The sequence below is a fragment of the Oncorhynchus mykiss genome, chromosome 11, assembly GCF_013265735.2.
Source record: "Oncorhynchus mykiss isolate Arlee chromosome 11, USDA_OmykA_1.1, whole genome shotgun sequence".
Classification (NCBI taxonomy): Eukaryota; Metazoa; Chordata; class Actinopteri; order Salmoniformes; family Salmonidae; genus Oncorhynchus; species Oncorhynchus mykiss.
Window position 1 is genome coordinate 13,187,309 of NC_048575.1, and position 16,189 is coordinate 13,203,497.

At 45.3% G+C, this 16,189-nt stretch overlaps 1 protein-coding gene across 9 annotated transcripts in view; it reads right to left on the reverse strand.

Annotated features, from left to right (window-relative positions):
* Window positions 1-16,189, reverse strand: part of LOC110535292 (histone-lysine N-methyltransferase 2C) — a 224,712-nt gene that overhangs the window by 92,749 nt on the left and 115,774 nt on the right. For all 9 annotated transcript variants that reach the window (XM_036934913.1, XM_036934915.1, XM_036934912.1 and 6 more), the window contains exons 10-11: window positions 12,510-12,700; window positions 6,483-6,631 (exon numbers count right to left, since the gene is read on the reverse strand). In XM_036934913.1, coding sequence (XP_036790808.1) covers window positions 6,483-6,631; window positions 12,510-12,700 — 340 coding nt within the window. The remainder of the gene's footprint in view (window positions 1-6,482; window positions 6,632-12,509; window positions 12,701-16,189) is intronic.

The following is a 16,189-nucleotide window of genomic DNA, read 5'->3' on the forward strand; positions in this document are numbered from 1 at the left end:
AAAAGGTCGCAAAGTTCAAGGGGGCCGAATACTTTCGCAAGGCACTGTACTTGTGTATTGATTTTAAGAAAGGAATTGATGTTTATGGTTAGGTACACATTGGAGCAACGACAGTCCTTTTTCGCACCGCATCGATTATATGCAACGCAGAACACGCTAGATAAACTAGTAATATCATCAACCATGTGTAGTTAACTAGTGATCATGATTGATTGATTGTTTTTTATGAAATAGGTTTAATGCTAGCTAGCATGAGTTTAATGCTACTTACCTTGGCTTCTTACTGCATTCGCGTAACATGCAGGCTCCTTGTGGAGTGCAATGTAAGGCAGGTGGTTAGAGCGTTGGACTAGTCAACCGTAAGGTTTCAAGATTGAATCCCCAAGCCGACAAGGTAAAAATCTGTTGTTCTGCCCCTGAACAAGGCAGTTAACCCACGGTTCCTAGGCTGTTATTGGAAATAAAAATGTGTTCTTAACTGACTTGCCTAGTTAAATAAAGGTGTAAATCAGCCAAATCGGTGTACAAAAATACAGATTTCTGATTGTTATGAAAACTTGAAATTGGCCCTAAATCGGCCATTCCGGTTAATTGGTCGACCTCTAGTTTAAATTTGAAAACATTTCTAACAACCTGTTTTTTGCTTTGTCATTATGGGGTATTGTGATGTCATTGTGGGGTATTGTGATGTCATTGTGGGGTATTGTGATGTCATTGTGGGGTATTGTGTGTAGATTGATGAGGGCAAAACATTTATCTAATCCATTTTACAATAAGGCTGTAAGGTAACGAAATGTGGAGAAAAAAAAACAGGGTCCGACTACTTTCCAAATGCACAATACATGTAAACATGTAAATGGTGTGTGTGTCGACAAAATTAAATATTACTGTATGCATGTGAAAAAGACTGCAAAAGTGAACATGAATGTAGGCCTAGGAGTCTAGCCTAGTGTATACAGCTTGATGTGGTGTTGTGTCTGCACCCGCCAGGACATGTGACAGGAACAGGATGGAGAGAGGCAGGGGGTGGGGATGAGAGAGGCAGGGGAGGAGAGGGGCATGGGGTGGGAAAGAGAGCGACAGAGCGAGAGCGTGACCAAGAGAGCGAGAAAGAGCGACAGAGCGAGAACGCGCTAGAGAGCACAAACAGAGAGAGAGAGACATATGGAACAAACAGAGAGAGAGAGGGGGGGGGGGGGTGGTTTCTTCCTCTCCCTGTGCTACTCTGCAGCCTGTTTTGGCCCGGGCCCAGAATTCTGCTGCTTCTGGCAACCTGGTTCCACAAAGGAAAGGCCCATGGCTACGGTGAGTAACGAACACATCCTATCCCATCATCACTCAACTTGTCCCAAGCATGTATGTGACCGCACACACAGTGACGCGTTTGAATATATGCATGCACATCCCAGTTGTACACACTAACACACACACAAACACACACAGGCAGGCACGCAGAGACAGGCATGCACAGACAGACAGGCACACACAGACAGGCACACACAGACAAAGAAACAGACAGACAGACACACACAGAGACACGCCCGCACAGACACAGATAAGCCCTCCAGACAGACAGACAGGACACGCCCGCACAAACAGACAGGCAGACAGGCCGGCCCCGGCCGACACGCACACCCGCCGACACGCAAACCAAACCCGCCGACACGCAAACCAAACCCGCCGACACGCAAACCCGCCGACACGCAAACCCGTCGACAGACAGGCTAGAAGACAGTGTAGAGAGGTGATGGGGTGGCTAGAAGACAGTGTAGAGGTGATGGGGTGGATAGAAGACAGTATAGAGGTGATGGGGTGGCTAGAAGACAGTATAGTGGTGATGGGGTGGATAGAAGACAGTGTAGAGAGGTGATGGGGTGGCTAGAAGACAGTGAAGAGAGGTGATGGGGTGGCTAGAAGACAGTATAGAGGTGATGGGGTGGATAGAAGACAGTGTAGGGAGGTGATGGGGTGGCTAGAAGACAGTGTAGAGGTGATGGGGTGGATAGAAGACAGTGTAGAGAGGTGATGGGGTGGCTAGAAGACAGTGAAGAGTGGTGATGGGGTAGCTAGAAGACAGTGAAGAGTGGTGATGGGTTGGCTAGAAGACAGTGAAGAGTGGTGATGGGGTAGCTAGAAGACAGTGAAGAGTGGTGATGGGTTGGCTAGAAGACAGTGAAGAGTGGTGATGGGGTAGCTAGAAGACAGTGAAGAGTGGTGATGGGTTGGCTAGAAGACAGTGAAGAGTGGTGATGGGGTAGCTAGAAGACAGTGAAGAGTGGTGATGGGTTGGCTAGAAGACAGTGAAGAGTGGTGATGGGGTAGCTAGAAGACAGTGAAGAGTGGTGATGGGTTGGCTAGAAGACAGTGAAGAGTGGTGATGGGGTAGCTAGAAGACAGTGAAGAGTGGTGATGGGTTGGCTAGAAGACAGTGACGAGTGGTGATGGGGTGGCTAGAAGACAGTGTAGAGTGGTGATGGGGTAGCTAGAAGACAGTGAAGAGTGGTGATGGGTTGGCTAGAAGACAGTGTAGAGAGGTGATGGGGTAGATAGAAGACAGTGAAGAGTGGTGATGGGGTGGCTAGAAGACAGTGTAGAGTGGTGATGGGGTGGATAGAAGACAGTGTAGAGTGGTGATGGGGTGGATAGAAGACAGTGTAGAGTGGTGATGGGGTGGCTAGAAGACAGTGTAGAGGTGATGGATAGAAGACAGTGTAGAGAGGTGATGGGGTGGCTAGAAGACAGTGTAGAGAGGTGATGGGGTGGATAGAAGACAGTGTAGAGTGGTGATGGGGTGGCTAGAAGACAGTGTAGAGAGGTGATGGGGTAGCTAGAAGACAGTGAAGAGTGGTGATGGGGTGGATAGAAGACAGTGAAGAGTGGTGATGGGTTGGCTAGAAGACAGTGAAGAGTGGTGATGGGTTGACTAGAAGACAGTGAAGAGTGGTGATGGGGTGGATAGAAGACAGTGTAGAGAGGTGATGGGTTGGCTAGAAGACAGTGAAGAGTGGTGATGGGTTGGCTAGAAGACAGTGAAGAGTGGTGATGGGGTGGCTAGAAGACAGTGAAGAGTGGTGATGGGGTGGCTAGAAGACAGTGAAGAGTGGTGATGGGGTGGCTAGAAGACAGTGAAGAGTGGTGATGGGTTGGCTAGAAGACAGTGAAGAGTGGTGATGGGTTGGCTAGAAGACAGTGAAGGGTGATGATGGGGTAGCTAGAAGACAGTGAAGAGTGGTGATGGGTTGGCTAGAAGACAGTGAAGAGTGGTGATGGGGTAGCTAGAAGACAGTGTAGAGTGGTGATGGGGTGGATAGAAGACAGTGAAGAGAGGTGATGGGTTGGATAGAAGACAGTGAAGAGTGGTGATGGGGTGGATAGAAGACAGTGTAGAGTGGTGATGGGGTAGCTAGAAGACAGTGAAGACTGGTGATGGGGTAGCTAGAAGACAGTGTAGAGTGGTGATGGGGTGGATAGAAGACAGTGTAGAGTGGTGATGGGGTGGATAGAAGACAGTGAAGAGTGGTGATGGGGTAGCTAGAAGACAGTGTAGAGTGGTGATGGGGTGGCTACAGGGAGAGAGAAGAGGAGGAGAGAAGAGGAAATCACAACAACTCTGCACTGCAATTCATCTGGGTGCCAAGCAGGCTGAGAACAGGGTCCATTTTAATTTGGCCAGGTAATAACTAGGTCTGTGACGTTAACAGTATCCCAATTTCAGTGGCAAAAATGAAAACATCTAACGAGTACTGGGATACTGGTAACGTCCCAGACCTAGTAATAAATATTACGAGGGAAATCAGATTGGTTTTTAGCTGGTGGTGCGGGGCCAGCCCATGATAGGTCACCAGCTGGTTCTGTGTATACAGGAAGCCAGTAATTGAAGCATTTCTCTCCCGCTACACCCGGCCTGGCTCTGTGAGAGATGATGTGGATGGAGAGGATTCAATGCTGTGTGGACCTTCAATTTGGTGATGACCAGAATTGTACAGCATCATCCAAAAAGACATTACAAAACCTAAAGAGATATTGTCCAAAAATATGTTCAGGACAGTTAATTGTTGGGTAGTGCCAAATAGTCAACAGCACTATTCCACATAGTCAACAACAAGAGCACGGCACTATTCCACATAGTCAACAACAAGAGCACGGCACTATTCCACATAGTCAATGAGACTACAGCACTATTGCACAGTCAATGAGACTACAGCACTATTGCACAGTCAACAACAAGACTACAGCACATAGTCAATGAGACTACAGCACATAGTCAATGAGACTACAGCACTATTGCACATAGTCAATGAGACTACAACACTACAGCACATAGTCAATGAGACTACAACACTACAGCACATAGTCAATGAGACTACAGCACTACAGCACATAGTCAATGAGACTACAACACTACAGCACATAGTCAATGAGACTACAACACTACAGCACATAGTCAATGAGACTACAGCACTATTGCACATAGTCAATGAGACTACGGCGCTATTGCACATAGTCAATGAGACTACAGCACTACAGCACATAGTCAACAACAAGACTACAGCACATAGTCAATGAGACTTCGGCGCTATTGCACATAGTCAATGAGACTACAGCACTGCAGCACATAGTCAACAACAAGACTACAGCACATAGTCAATGAGACTTCGGCGCTATTGCACATAGTCAATGAGACTACGGCACTATTGCACATAGTCAATGAGACTACAACACTATAGCACATAGTCAATGAGAATACGGCGCTATTGCACATAGTCAATGAGACTACAGCACTATTGCACATAGTCAATGAGACTACAGCACTATTGCACATAGTCAATGAGACTACAGCACTATTGCACATAGTCAATGAGACTACAGCACATAGTCAATGAGACTACAGCACATAGTCAATGAGACTACAGCACATAGTCAATGAGACTACAGCACTATTGCACAGTCAATGAGACTACAGCACTATTGCACATAGTCAATGAGACTACAGCACATAGTCAATGAGACTACAGCACTATTGCACATAGTCAATGAGACTACAGCACATAGTCAATGAGACTACAGCACATAGTCAATGAGACTACAGCACATAGTCAATGAGACTACAGCACATAGTCAATGAGACTACAGCACTATTGCACAGTCAATGAGACTACAGCACTATTGCACATAGTCAATGAGACTACAGCACATAGTCAACAACAAGACTACAGCACTATTGCACAGTCAATGAGACTACAGCAGTATTGCACATAGTCAATGAGACTACAGCACATAGTCAATGAGACTACAGCACTATTGCACATAGTCAATGAGACTATAGCACTATTGCACAGTCAATTAGACTACAGCACATAGTCAACAACATGACTACAGCACTATTGCACATAGTCAATGAGACTACAGCAGTATTGCACATAGTCAATGAGACTACAGCACAACAACACTACAGCACATAGTCAATGAGACTACAGCACTATTGCACATAGTCAATGAGACTACAGCACAACAACACTACAGCACATAGTCAATGAGACTACAGCACATAGTCAATGAGACTACAGCACATAGTCAATGAGACTACAGCACATAGTCAATGAGACTACAGCAGTGATTCTTAATCCTGGTCCAGGGGACCTAAAGGGCTGACCATGTTTGTTTTTGCCCTGGGCACGACACACCTGATTACACTAATCAAACAAACGTTTGATGATTCGTTGATTAGTGGAACACCAGGTGTGTAGTGCTAGGTCAAAATCCCTTTTGGGTCCCCGTGACCAGGATTAAGAAACTACAGCAATATTCCACTTAGTCAACAACTAGACTACAGTTATATTCTACATAGTCAACTTGACAACAGTACAACACTGTTCCACATCATATGTATTTGGACAGTGAAGCAAAAACATGTACATATACACAGTACCAGTCAAAAGTATGGACACACCTGCTCATTCAAGAGTTTTTCTTCATTTGTACTATTTTCTACATTGTGTGCAAATCTGTCATCAAGGCAAAGTGTGGCAACTTTGAAGAATCTCAAATATATTTTGATTTGTTTAACACTTTTTTAGTTATTACATGATTTCATATGTGTTATTTATTCAAAAAAAAAATGTAAAATGTTTTTTTAAATAAAGAAAAACCCTTGAATGAGTAGGTGTCCAAAAGTTTGACTGCTATTATCTACACATACAGTACCAGTAAATACCCTCAAATAGAAGTTGACATTCTGTACGGTTTCATCTCAAATCCAAATTGAGATCAAATGTTTCATCGGAAACAGTACAGAATGTAAACTTTTATTTGAGGGTATTTTTTTATACATTCTGTATTTGAGGATATTTTCATACATGCCTAATATGTAACATTCACATCCCTAAAATGCTGGCGTATAGAGCCACATTACATATAACACTAGTCCACAAAACTATTCCACATAGTCAACTACACTCCAGATGTGCAGTTTCTGTTCTTACCCATAGTTGGTTCTGGTTCTGGTTCTGTGGGTTCCTGGATGGGGCTGGCTGGGGTTTCCACCATGTCCCTCTGTGTACAGACGTAGTCGGCCTGGGGGTGAAGGTCCAGGTCGCCCCCTGCCTGCTTCTCACACTCCCCATGAAGCCACCTGAGAGAAACAAAAAAAACACCATTAAATCAACAACACAGCTTTACATTACTTCAACTTGTAGCATCAGTGTTTCCCCAATCATTTCTTCTTCCACAATAACCAGCACCATCTCCATATTGTTTACACAAATGTCATGTCAGGTTATGACAATATACATAACCCACTAACAATACCCCCACCTGACGTGACTATGACAAAGCAAGAAATATACTATTTTGACTGGAACGCACCACAATCACATGTTCCATCATAACAGTGCAACTTCACTTGTCATCAGTGTGAAGCTGGTTTCCATCAGTCCTTCTTTATACCAGCCTTAGTTATAATTTGATGTCCACCCTGATGCATTAAGTATGACTAAACTGTCTAGTCAGGCAGGTTTGGTTCATCATCAGTCAGACAGCCTCCAGGGCAGCTCTCCCAGAGTGGGGTCTCTAAGCCTGTGGGTTTGCTCTGCCAGCTGTTTCCCCTCTCTCACTCTCCTCCACTCCTCCTCCCTTTTCTCGCACCCTCTCTTACTCTGCCTTGCTCCCTCTCCCTCTCCCGTCTCTCCCCTTCCCTCTCTCCAGATGAATTCTCTGTGTCGCGCTGCTGCAGGTTTGTCCCAGTAGGGTGCAGCCCGACTGTCTCCTGCTCCATTTTCTCTCCGGCTCTCCCTGCCTGCTGTAATTACATTTCTACACAGGCATCAGGGCAGGGCAGCCGGCTGTGTCGAAAGGACCCCCGAGTGAGTGTCCGCGGGAGGTAGAGAGTCATTATGGGGATTTGGGCTACTCCAGCGACTCCCGAGCTCTGGCTACTTCAAAAAGACGGACCAGTTTGAGTTTGATTAGAGTTTCAGTGGAGAAACTGTCAAAAAGCTGAGTCAGTGTGATAGGTAAGCACTATGCAAACACACCAATGCAGTTCATCGATGGTAATACATCCCAGTGTGTTAGGGGAACATTAGGATGACTACCAGAGAAGTGGCTGCGTGAGCCCTACTCGGCAATGTGAGTATGCTTCGTCATGCTTATGAGGGACCTCTTAGAGAATGGCCATGTCATCCCTTTCCCGGGAGCTGGTGTTAATGCTACTGTTAAAACGATCCACAATAACAATGCAGAACTGGCCTTGTGAATACTTCGTGAATAACCTATGGCTGCCACAGTTTTCCCACTCCCCAATACAAATTGCCTAAAACAGCACTTCAAGTGTGGTTCCACTGTAAGGGTTGATATGAGTTTGCAGCTTCCATCTACTTCCCTGGACCCCAGGAAGTGTCTAGTACAGTGAAAATTGTGTGTGACCCTCAGGCGACTTGCTGGACCTTGGATAAACCAATCCATTCGCCACAGCGGTTTTTACTTTACACAACCCCTTATCACAAAGCCATCACTGTGCCACTGACCGCATGAGCTCTGGGTTGCCGTAATGACTTGTGGTCGGCGTGGGCAACAATTACTCTGTTGTGGAAATATTTTGGCCCTCAGCAGGGCTGTCAAATCCAGCTCTGTGATTGGTTAACAATAGTGGTTGGTGTAGAGGCCCCGTAGCCAGTAATCTACAGATTTATCTTTTCGGTGACCAGGATTGGCTGGAGCGGTGAGCCAGTTGTTAACCTGAAGATGACCTTTGGTATTGAACATTTGTACGATGTGAAACGTGTGAGAAACCAACTAAACTAACCTAAGCTAAGTATGTAACGCTACGTTTCCGTCTGTGAAACTTCAACAAACTAAAGTTTAATATATTGAAGATCAAATATGTCACATGCGCTGAATAAAACAGGTGTAGACCTTACCGTGAAATGCTTACTTACAGGCACTTAACTCTATTTCTTAAACTGCATTGTTGGTTAAGAACATTTTTACAAAATAAACTAAAGTAAAAAATAAAACAAAATAACAATAACAAGGCTATATACAGGTGGTACCGGTACAGAGTCAATGTGCTGGGGGTGGAGTTAAAGTGACTATGCATGGATAATAAACAGAGTAGTAGCAGTGTAAAAATGGGGGGGGCGCAATGCCAATAGTCCGGGTAGCCATTTGATTAGCTATTCAGGAGTCTATTGGCTTGGGGGTAGAAGCTGTTAAGAAGCCTTTTGGACCTAGACTTGGAGCTCTGTTACCGCTTGCTGTACAGTAGCAGAGAGAACAGTCTATGACTAGGGTGGCTGGAGTCTTTGGCAATTTTTAGGGCCTTCCACTGACACCGCCTGGTATAGAGGTTCTGGATGGCAGGTAGCTTGGCCCCGGTGATGTGCTGGGCCGTACGCACTACCCTCCGTAGTGCCTTGCGGTCGAAGGCCAGGCAGTTGCCATACCAGGTGTTGATGCTCTCGATGGTGCAGCTGTATAACTATTTGAAGATCTGAGGATCCATGCCAAATATTTTCAGTCTCCTGAGGGGGAATAGGCATTATAGTGCCTTCTTCACGACTGTCTTAGTGTGGTCGGAGCATGATAGTTTGTAGGTGATGTGGACACTTGAAGCTCTCAGCCTGCTCGAATACAGCCCTGTCGATGAGAATGGGGGCGTGCTCGGTCCTCCTTTTCCTGTAGTCCACAATCATCTCCTTTGTCTTGATCACGTTGAGGGAGAGGTTGTTATTCTGGCACCACACTGTCAGGGCTCTGACCTCCTCCCTATAGGCTGTCTCGTCGTTGTCGGTGAGCAGGTCTACCACTGTTGTGTCGTCTGCAAACTTAATTATGGTGTTGGTGTCATGCCTGGCCATGCAGTCGTGGGTGAACAGGGACTACAGGAGGGGACTGAGCACGCACCTGTGGGAAGCTCCAGTGTTGAGGATCAGCGTGGCAGATGTGTTGCTACCTACCCTCACTACCTGGGGGTGGCCATTTAGGAAGTCCAGGATCCAGTTGCAGAGGGAGGTGTTTAGAACCAGGATCCTTAGCTTAGTGATGATCTTTGAGGGTACTATGGTGTTGAACGCTGAGCTGTAGTCAATGAATAGCATTCTCACATAAGTGTTCCTTTTGTTCAGGTGGGAAATGGCAGTGCAATAGAGATTGCATCATCTGTGGATCCGTTTCGGCGTTATGCAAATTGCAGTGGGTCTAGGGTTTCTAGGATAATGGTGTTGATGTGAGCCATTAACAACCTTTCAAAGCACTTCATGACTATGGACGTGAGTGCTACGGGTCTGTAGTCATTTAGGCAGGTTGCCTTTGTGTTCTTGGGCACAGGGAGTATGGTGGTCTGCTTGAAACATGTTGGTATTAAAAATACTTAATCAGGAACATGTTGAAAATATCAGTGAAGACACCTGTCAGTTGGTCAGCACATGCCCGGAGCACAGGTCCTGGTAATTTGTCTGGCCCCGCAGCCTTGTGTATGTTGACCTGTTTAAAGGTCTTACTCACCTTGGCTACGGAGAGCGCGATCACACAGTCGTCCGGAACAGCTGATGCTCTCATGCATGCCTCAGTGTTGCTTGCCTAGAAGTGATTTAGCTTGTCTGGTAGGCTCGTGTCACTGGGCAGCTCACGGCTGTGCTTCCCTTTGTAGTCTGTAATAGTTTGCAAGTCCTGCCACATAAGACGAATGTCGGAGCTGGAATAGTATGATTCAATCTTAGCCCTGTATTGACGTTTTGCCTGTTTGATGGTTCGTCACAGGGCATATCAGGATTTAATTTAAGCTTCCGGGTTAGAGTCCCCCTCCTTGAAAGCGGCAGCTCTGTGCGAATGTTGCCTGTTATCCATGGCTTCTGGTTGGGGGTATGTACGTACAGTCACTGTGGGGACGACGTCCTCGATGAACTTATTGATAAAGCCAGTGACTGATGTGGTGTACTCCTCAATGCATTCGGAAGAATCCTGGAACATGTTCCAGTCTGTGATAGCAAAACAGTCCTGTAGTTTAGCATCTGCTTCATCTGACTCTTCATCTGAGTCACTGGCGCTTTCTGCTTTAATTTTTTGCTTGTAAGCAGGAATCAGGAGGATAGAGTTGTGGTCGGAATTACCAACTGGAGGGCGAGGGAGAGCTTTGTACGCGTCTCTTTGTGTGGGGTAAAGTTGATCTAGATTTTTTCCCCCTCTGGTTGCATATTAACATGCTAGTAGAAATTAGGTAAAATGGATTTAAGTTTCCCTGCATTAAAGTCCCCACCCACTAGGAGCGCCGCCTCTTGCTGAGCATTTTCTTGTTTGCTTATGGCCTTATACAGCTCGTTGACTGCCGTCTTAGTGCCTGCATCGGTTTGTGGTGGTAAATAGACAGCTCCGAAAAATATAGTTGAACTCTCCTTGTAAATAGTGTGGTCTACAGTTTATCATGAGATACTCTACCTCAGGCAAGCAAAACCTCAAGACTTCCTTAATATTAGATTATTAGCTGTTATTTAAAAATAGACAGACCGCCACCCCTTGTCTTAACCGAGGCAGCTGTTCTATCTTGCCATTGGACCAAAAACCCAGCCAGCTGTATGTTATCCATGTCGTCGGTCAGCCACAACTCGGTGAAAAATAAGATATTACAGTTTTTAATGTCCCGCTGGTAGGATAGTCTTGATCGGAGCTCATCCATTTTGTTATCCAACGATTGCACGTTGGCTAATAAAACTGATGGTAGATGGGGATTACTCACTCGCCATCGGATCCTTACAAGGCACCCCGACCTACGTCCCTGATATCTAGTCTCTTCTTCATGGGAATGGATTTGGGCCTTGTCGGGTGTCTGAAGTAAATCCTTTGCGTCTGACTCATTAAAGAAAATATCTTTGTCCAGTACGAGGTGAGTCATCGCTGTCCTGATATCCAGAAGCTCTTTTCAGTCATGAGACGGTGGCAGAAACATTACGTACAAAATAAGTTTAATACGTTTAAAAATATATATTTTAACCTTTATTTAACTAGGCAAGTCAGTTAAGAACAAATTCTTATTTACAATTAAGGCCTAACCAGGCCAAACCCTAATGACGCTGGGCCAATTGTGCGAAGCCCTATGGGATTCCCAATCACGGCCGGTTGTGATACTGCCTGGAATCGAACCATGGTCTGTAGTGACGCCTCTAGCACTCAGATGCAGTGCCTTAGACCGCTGCGCCACTCAATCACACATAATGAGACAGATGATACAATCTGCGTACACAGAGACACTTAAAGAGGACCCTTGGGAACCCATTTGGCAGATACAGTATAATACACCACTCACTGATACATGTAAGCCTGGTCCCAGATCTGTTTGTGCTGTATGACCCCTTATGTGAAAAATGACAATGACCAAAACACTAAGAGAATTGGGACCAGGCTAGTCACAAACAAAATAAATATTATAAACTGGGTGGTTTGAGCCCTGAATGCTGATTGACTGACAGTCGTGATATATATTTTTTATTTTACTAGGCAAGTCAGTTAAGAACAAATTATTTTTTTCAAAAACGGCCTAGGATCTCTGCCTTGTTCAGGGGCAGAACGACAGATTTTTACCTTGTCAGCTCGGGGATTCGATCTTGCAACCTTTCGGTTACTAGTCCAACGCTCTAACCACTAGGCTACTTGCCGCCCCAGGTATCAGACCGTATACCATGGCTATGACAAAATATTTATTTTAACTGCTCTAATTTCGATCGTAACCAGTTTATAATATCAATAAGGTACCTAGGGGATAAGGCAATAAATAAGGAACCTAACAGAGCTTAGCAGTGGAATACTATCACTGTCTGTCACAGCTAAGGGCTGTGTCCAGGCACTCCGCGTTGCGCTGGGCATAAGAACAGCGCTTAGCCATGGTATATTGGCCATATACCACATCCCCTCGAGTCTTATTGCTTAATTACAGCTCTGCTGTGTATCAGCTCATTGTCTTGCATTCCCTCAGCAGAATTCTGTAACATAATCAACAGTAACCACGGAATGAGGCGTACCTTTTGCAGGTATGGCAGTTGAGGAGGTCATCCTTGGGGACGTCGCTGGAGCCCTGGCCCCTCCCACACAGCGGACACAACAGGGCGGGGGCGGGCTCCTCCGGTCGCGTGTGGCAACTCTCACACAGTGTGATGTTGTGGCCCCAGTGGCCTGCCTGCCTGACTCCGCACTGAGAACACACCCGACAGTTCTGGAGAGGGAGAGACATGCTACATTAGTTACATTACTTCATGGATTCATTGCCTTCCAGAACATTTCAACATTTGTCTTTTCATTGTCTAACAACCAAAGTTTGGAGTTGCAAAACTATAACGTGAAAAAGACATTTGAAAAATACTTTTCCCGGTGGCTATAGAATGCTTAGCTACATGGCAACAGAACGGCCATAGATAACATAGAAAGTAATGACTTTATTTCTGCCAAACACCTTCAAAACTTTTGCCAACTGACCTGACTTTGTTATGAAGCATGAAATTGTTCTGTTTGAATGTTTGCTGAAAATGTAACACATCAGAGGTCTAAACTAATTGACATTTATTTACATTGTAATGTTAGTAATTAACACTGATACAACACTTGACATCTTTACGACAGCCATTTCAAATACTTTTTCACTGCATTGAGTTACGAAATATCAGAATTAACATCAATCTCCCCAACGCATCTTTAAGAATATGCCTCCCTCTATGCAATGAGCATGTGATCAGCCAGCTGGAAATTCCATTACGCCTTCAAAAGTCCCACTTCAAGCTCATTGAGTAGCGTTCAAAAGGAGCAGCATCATTCACGGATTTTGTCGGCGAGGAGGAGGAACAAGCTCATTCTAAAGCTTCTCTGTTGAAACACCCACAACACTCAAACCCTCCCCTTCTAAAGCTCAGACCCCCACTGGCCTAGTACAGTAACAAGCCACCACTCTGGCCTGGGTCCAGTGGCCTGCTCATGTCCAACAGTGGGGGAGAGAGTTGGTGAATACTATCACTGTCTGTCAGGTCCTGCCTGTGGGACCGGGGAAGGAGGGAGAGGAAGAGATAAATGCCCACCCGTCCATCCTAAGGAAAGTAAGTGCCTGTCTGGGATTTGGAAGAAGATGGGGATAAGGTGGGGGAGGGGTGAGTGTGTGTGTTAGCAGGCCTCAGATAACTCAATTTGCCATGGCAGCACAGTGTGTGTTTTGTCACAGTGAGCAGTGGACAGACAGGGATTAATGAGATGGGGTGGTGGAGTTTGGGTGTAGGCTATGCTCAAACCCTACACTCCAACCCGAGTACTCCGTTCTGTCACCTCTGGTCTCTTAGCCCTCCGACCCCTACGGGCGGGCAGCTCTCTGTACTGGCACCAAGCTCTTCCCTGTCCTGGCACCCCAACGGTAGAACCAGCTTCCCCCTGAAGCTAGGACAGCAGAGTCCCTGTCCATCTTCAGAAAACATCTAAAACCCTACCTCTTCAAAGAGTATCTTAAATAATCCTACAGCAACCCCCCCCCCCCCCCCCCTCACACACACAATTGCATAACATTTTTTTTTTTAAAGGCCTTTTATGAACTAACACCCCACTTGAATCTCTTCCCTTTTACTAGCTCTGCCTATGCTGATAGCTACCTTGAGTAAAAATGTACTGCCTATGACTGTGATATGTGGTTGTCCCACCTTGCTATCTTAAGATGAATGCACTAAGTCGCTCCGGATAAGAGCATCTGCTAAATGACTAAAATGTAAAATATTTAGAGTGAAAGAAAGAGGGGGAGAAAAGGGGACAGAGAGAGAGAAAGAGGGGGACAAAGGGGGACAGAGAGAGAGAGGCAGAGACAGAGAGAGAAAGGGAGACAGAAAAAGAGAGAGAGAGAGAGAAAGGGGGACAGACAAAGAGAGCAAGAGAAAGAGGGGGAGAAAGGGACACAGAGAGAGAGAGGCAGAGATAGAGAGAGAAGCGGGACAGAGAGAGAGAGGCAGAGAGAGAGAGAGAGAATGGGGACAGACCAAGAGAGAGAGAGTGAGAAAGAGGGGGAGAAAGGGGGACAGAGAGAAAGGGGACAGGAAAGCAACACAACTGTACCCAACCAAATCATGAGAAAAAAAAGATAATTATTTTTGTTAATGTGTCAAGTAATTTAACAAAAAAAAACAGAGCAAACTAGAATGCTATTTGGCCCTAAACAAAGAGTGCACAGTGGCAGAATACCTGACCACTGTGACTGACCCAAACTTAAGGAAAGCTTTGACTATGTACAGACTCAGGGAGCATAACCTTGCTATTGAGAAAGGCTGCCCTAGGCAGACATGGCTCTCAAGAGAAGACAGGCTATGTGCACACTGCCCACAAAATGAGGTGGAAACTGAGCTGCACTTCCTAACCTCCTGCCCAATGTATGACCATATTAGAGAGACATATTTTCCTCAGATTAGACAGATCCACAAAGAATTCAAAAACAAACCCAATTTTGATAAACTCCCATATCTACTGGGTGAAATTCCACAGTGTGCCATCACAGCAGCAAGATTTGTGACCTGTTGCCACAAAAAACAGGCAACCAGTGAAGAACAAACACCATTGTAAATACAACCCATATTTATGCTTATTTATTTTCCCTTGTGTACTTTAACCATTTGTACATTGTTACAACACTGTATATATACATAAGATGACATGTGTAATGTCATTATTCTTTTGAAACTTCTGTATGTGTAATGTTTACTGTTAATTTTTATTGTTTATTTGACTCTTGTATATTATTTACCTCACTTGCTTTGGCAATGTTAACACATGTTTCCCATGCCAATAAAGCCCCTTGAATTGAATTGAGAGAGCGAGACCGAGACAGAGACAGACAGTGAGAGAAATAGGGACAGACAAAGAGAGAGAGAGAAAGAGGGGGAGCTGGTGGCCAGCTTCTGGTCAGAGGCATGGGATCAGAGAGAGGCATATCTATCCAATTAATGTGGCAGGTTAGGAGAATCCCTCCAATCCCTACCACTCTCATACCACTGCTGGCCGGGTGAAGAGGGGGATGTGAAATGATGGATTAGCTCAGATTACATCCCAATCTCTTCACCTTGTGAACTAATTCACTTAATTTGTTTTATTTATTTAACTAGGCAAGTCAGTTAAGAACAAATTCTTATTTACAATGACGGTCTACCCCGGCCAAACCATAACCTGAGCCAATTAATTGAGCACTGCCCTATGGGACTCCCAATCACGGCCAGTTGTGATACAGCCTGGAAATAAACCAGGATCTGTAGTGACACCTCTAGCACTGAGATACTGCGCCACCCAGGGGCCCAAAACTAAGTAAAATGGGTGAATGAAAACTAAAATGTTGGTTTGAAAGATAGAAGTTTGAAACTAAGAAATCCTCACAAGTCTTCCAGAATGCAATAACAATAATAATAATGTTCACCTATACAATAATGTAAAGAGGTTGGGGCCATCTTAGCCTTGGGCACTCACCGCTCCCTCCATTTTAGGAAGCAAACATAGCCAAAAACCTACTTGTTATGACTTAATACAGAGCTTAATAGCAGAGATGAACGCTTGGGTGCTTGCAAACCCTCACTGCAACCCACAGCAAAGCAGAGAGAACACACTGTATTGTTGATGATTGAGGTCTGTATCGCCTCCCTCCCGCGGCCAAAAAGACGCTACAAAGAGGCACTAAAAGGCCCGAAAGCTATTTTCA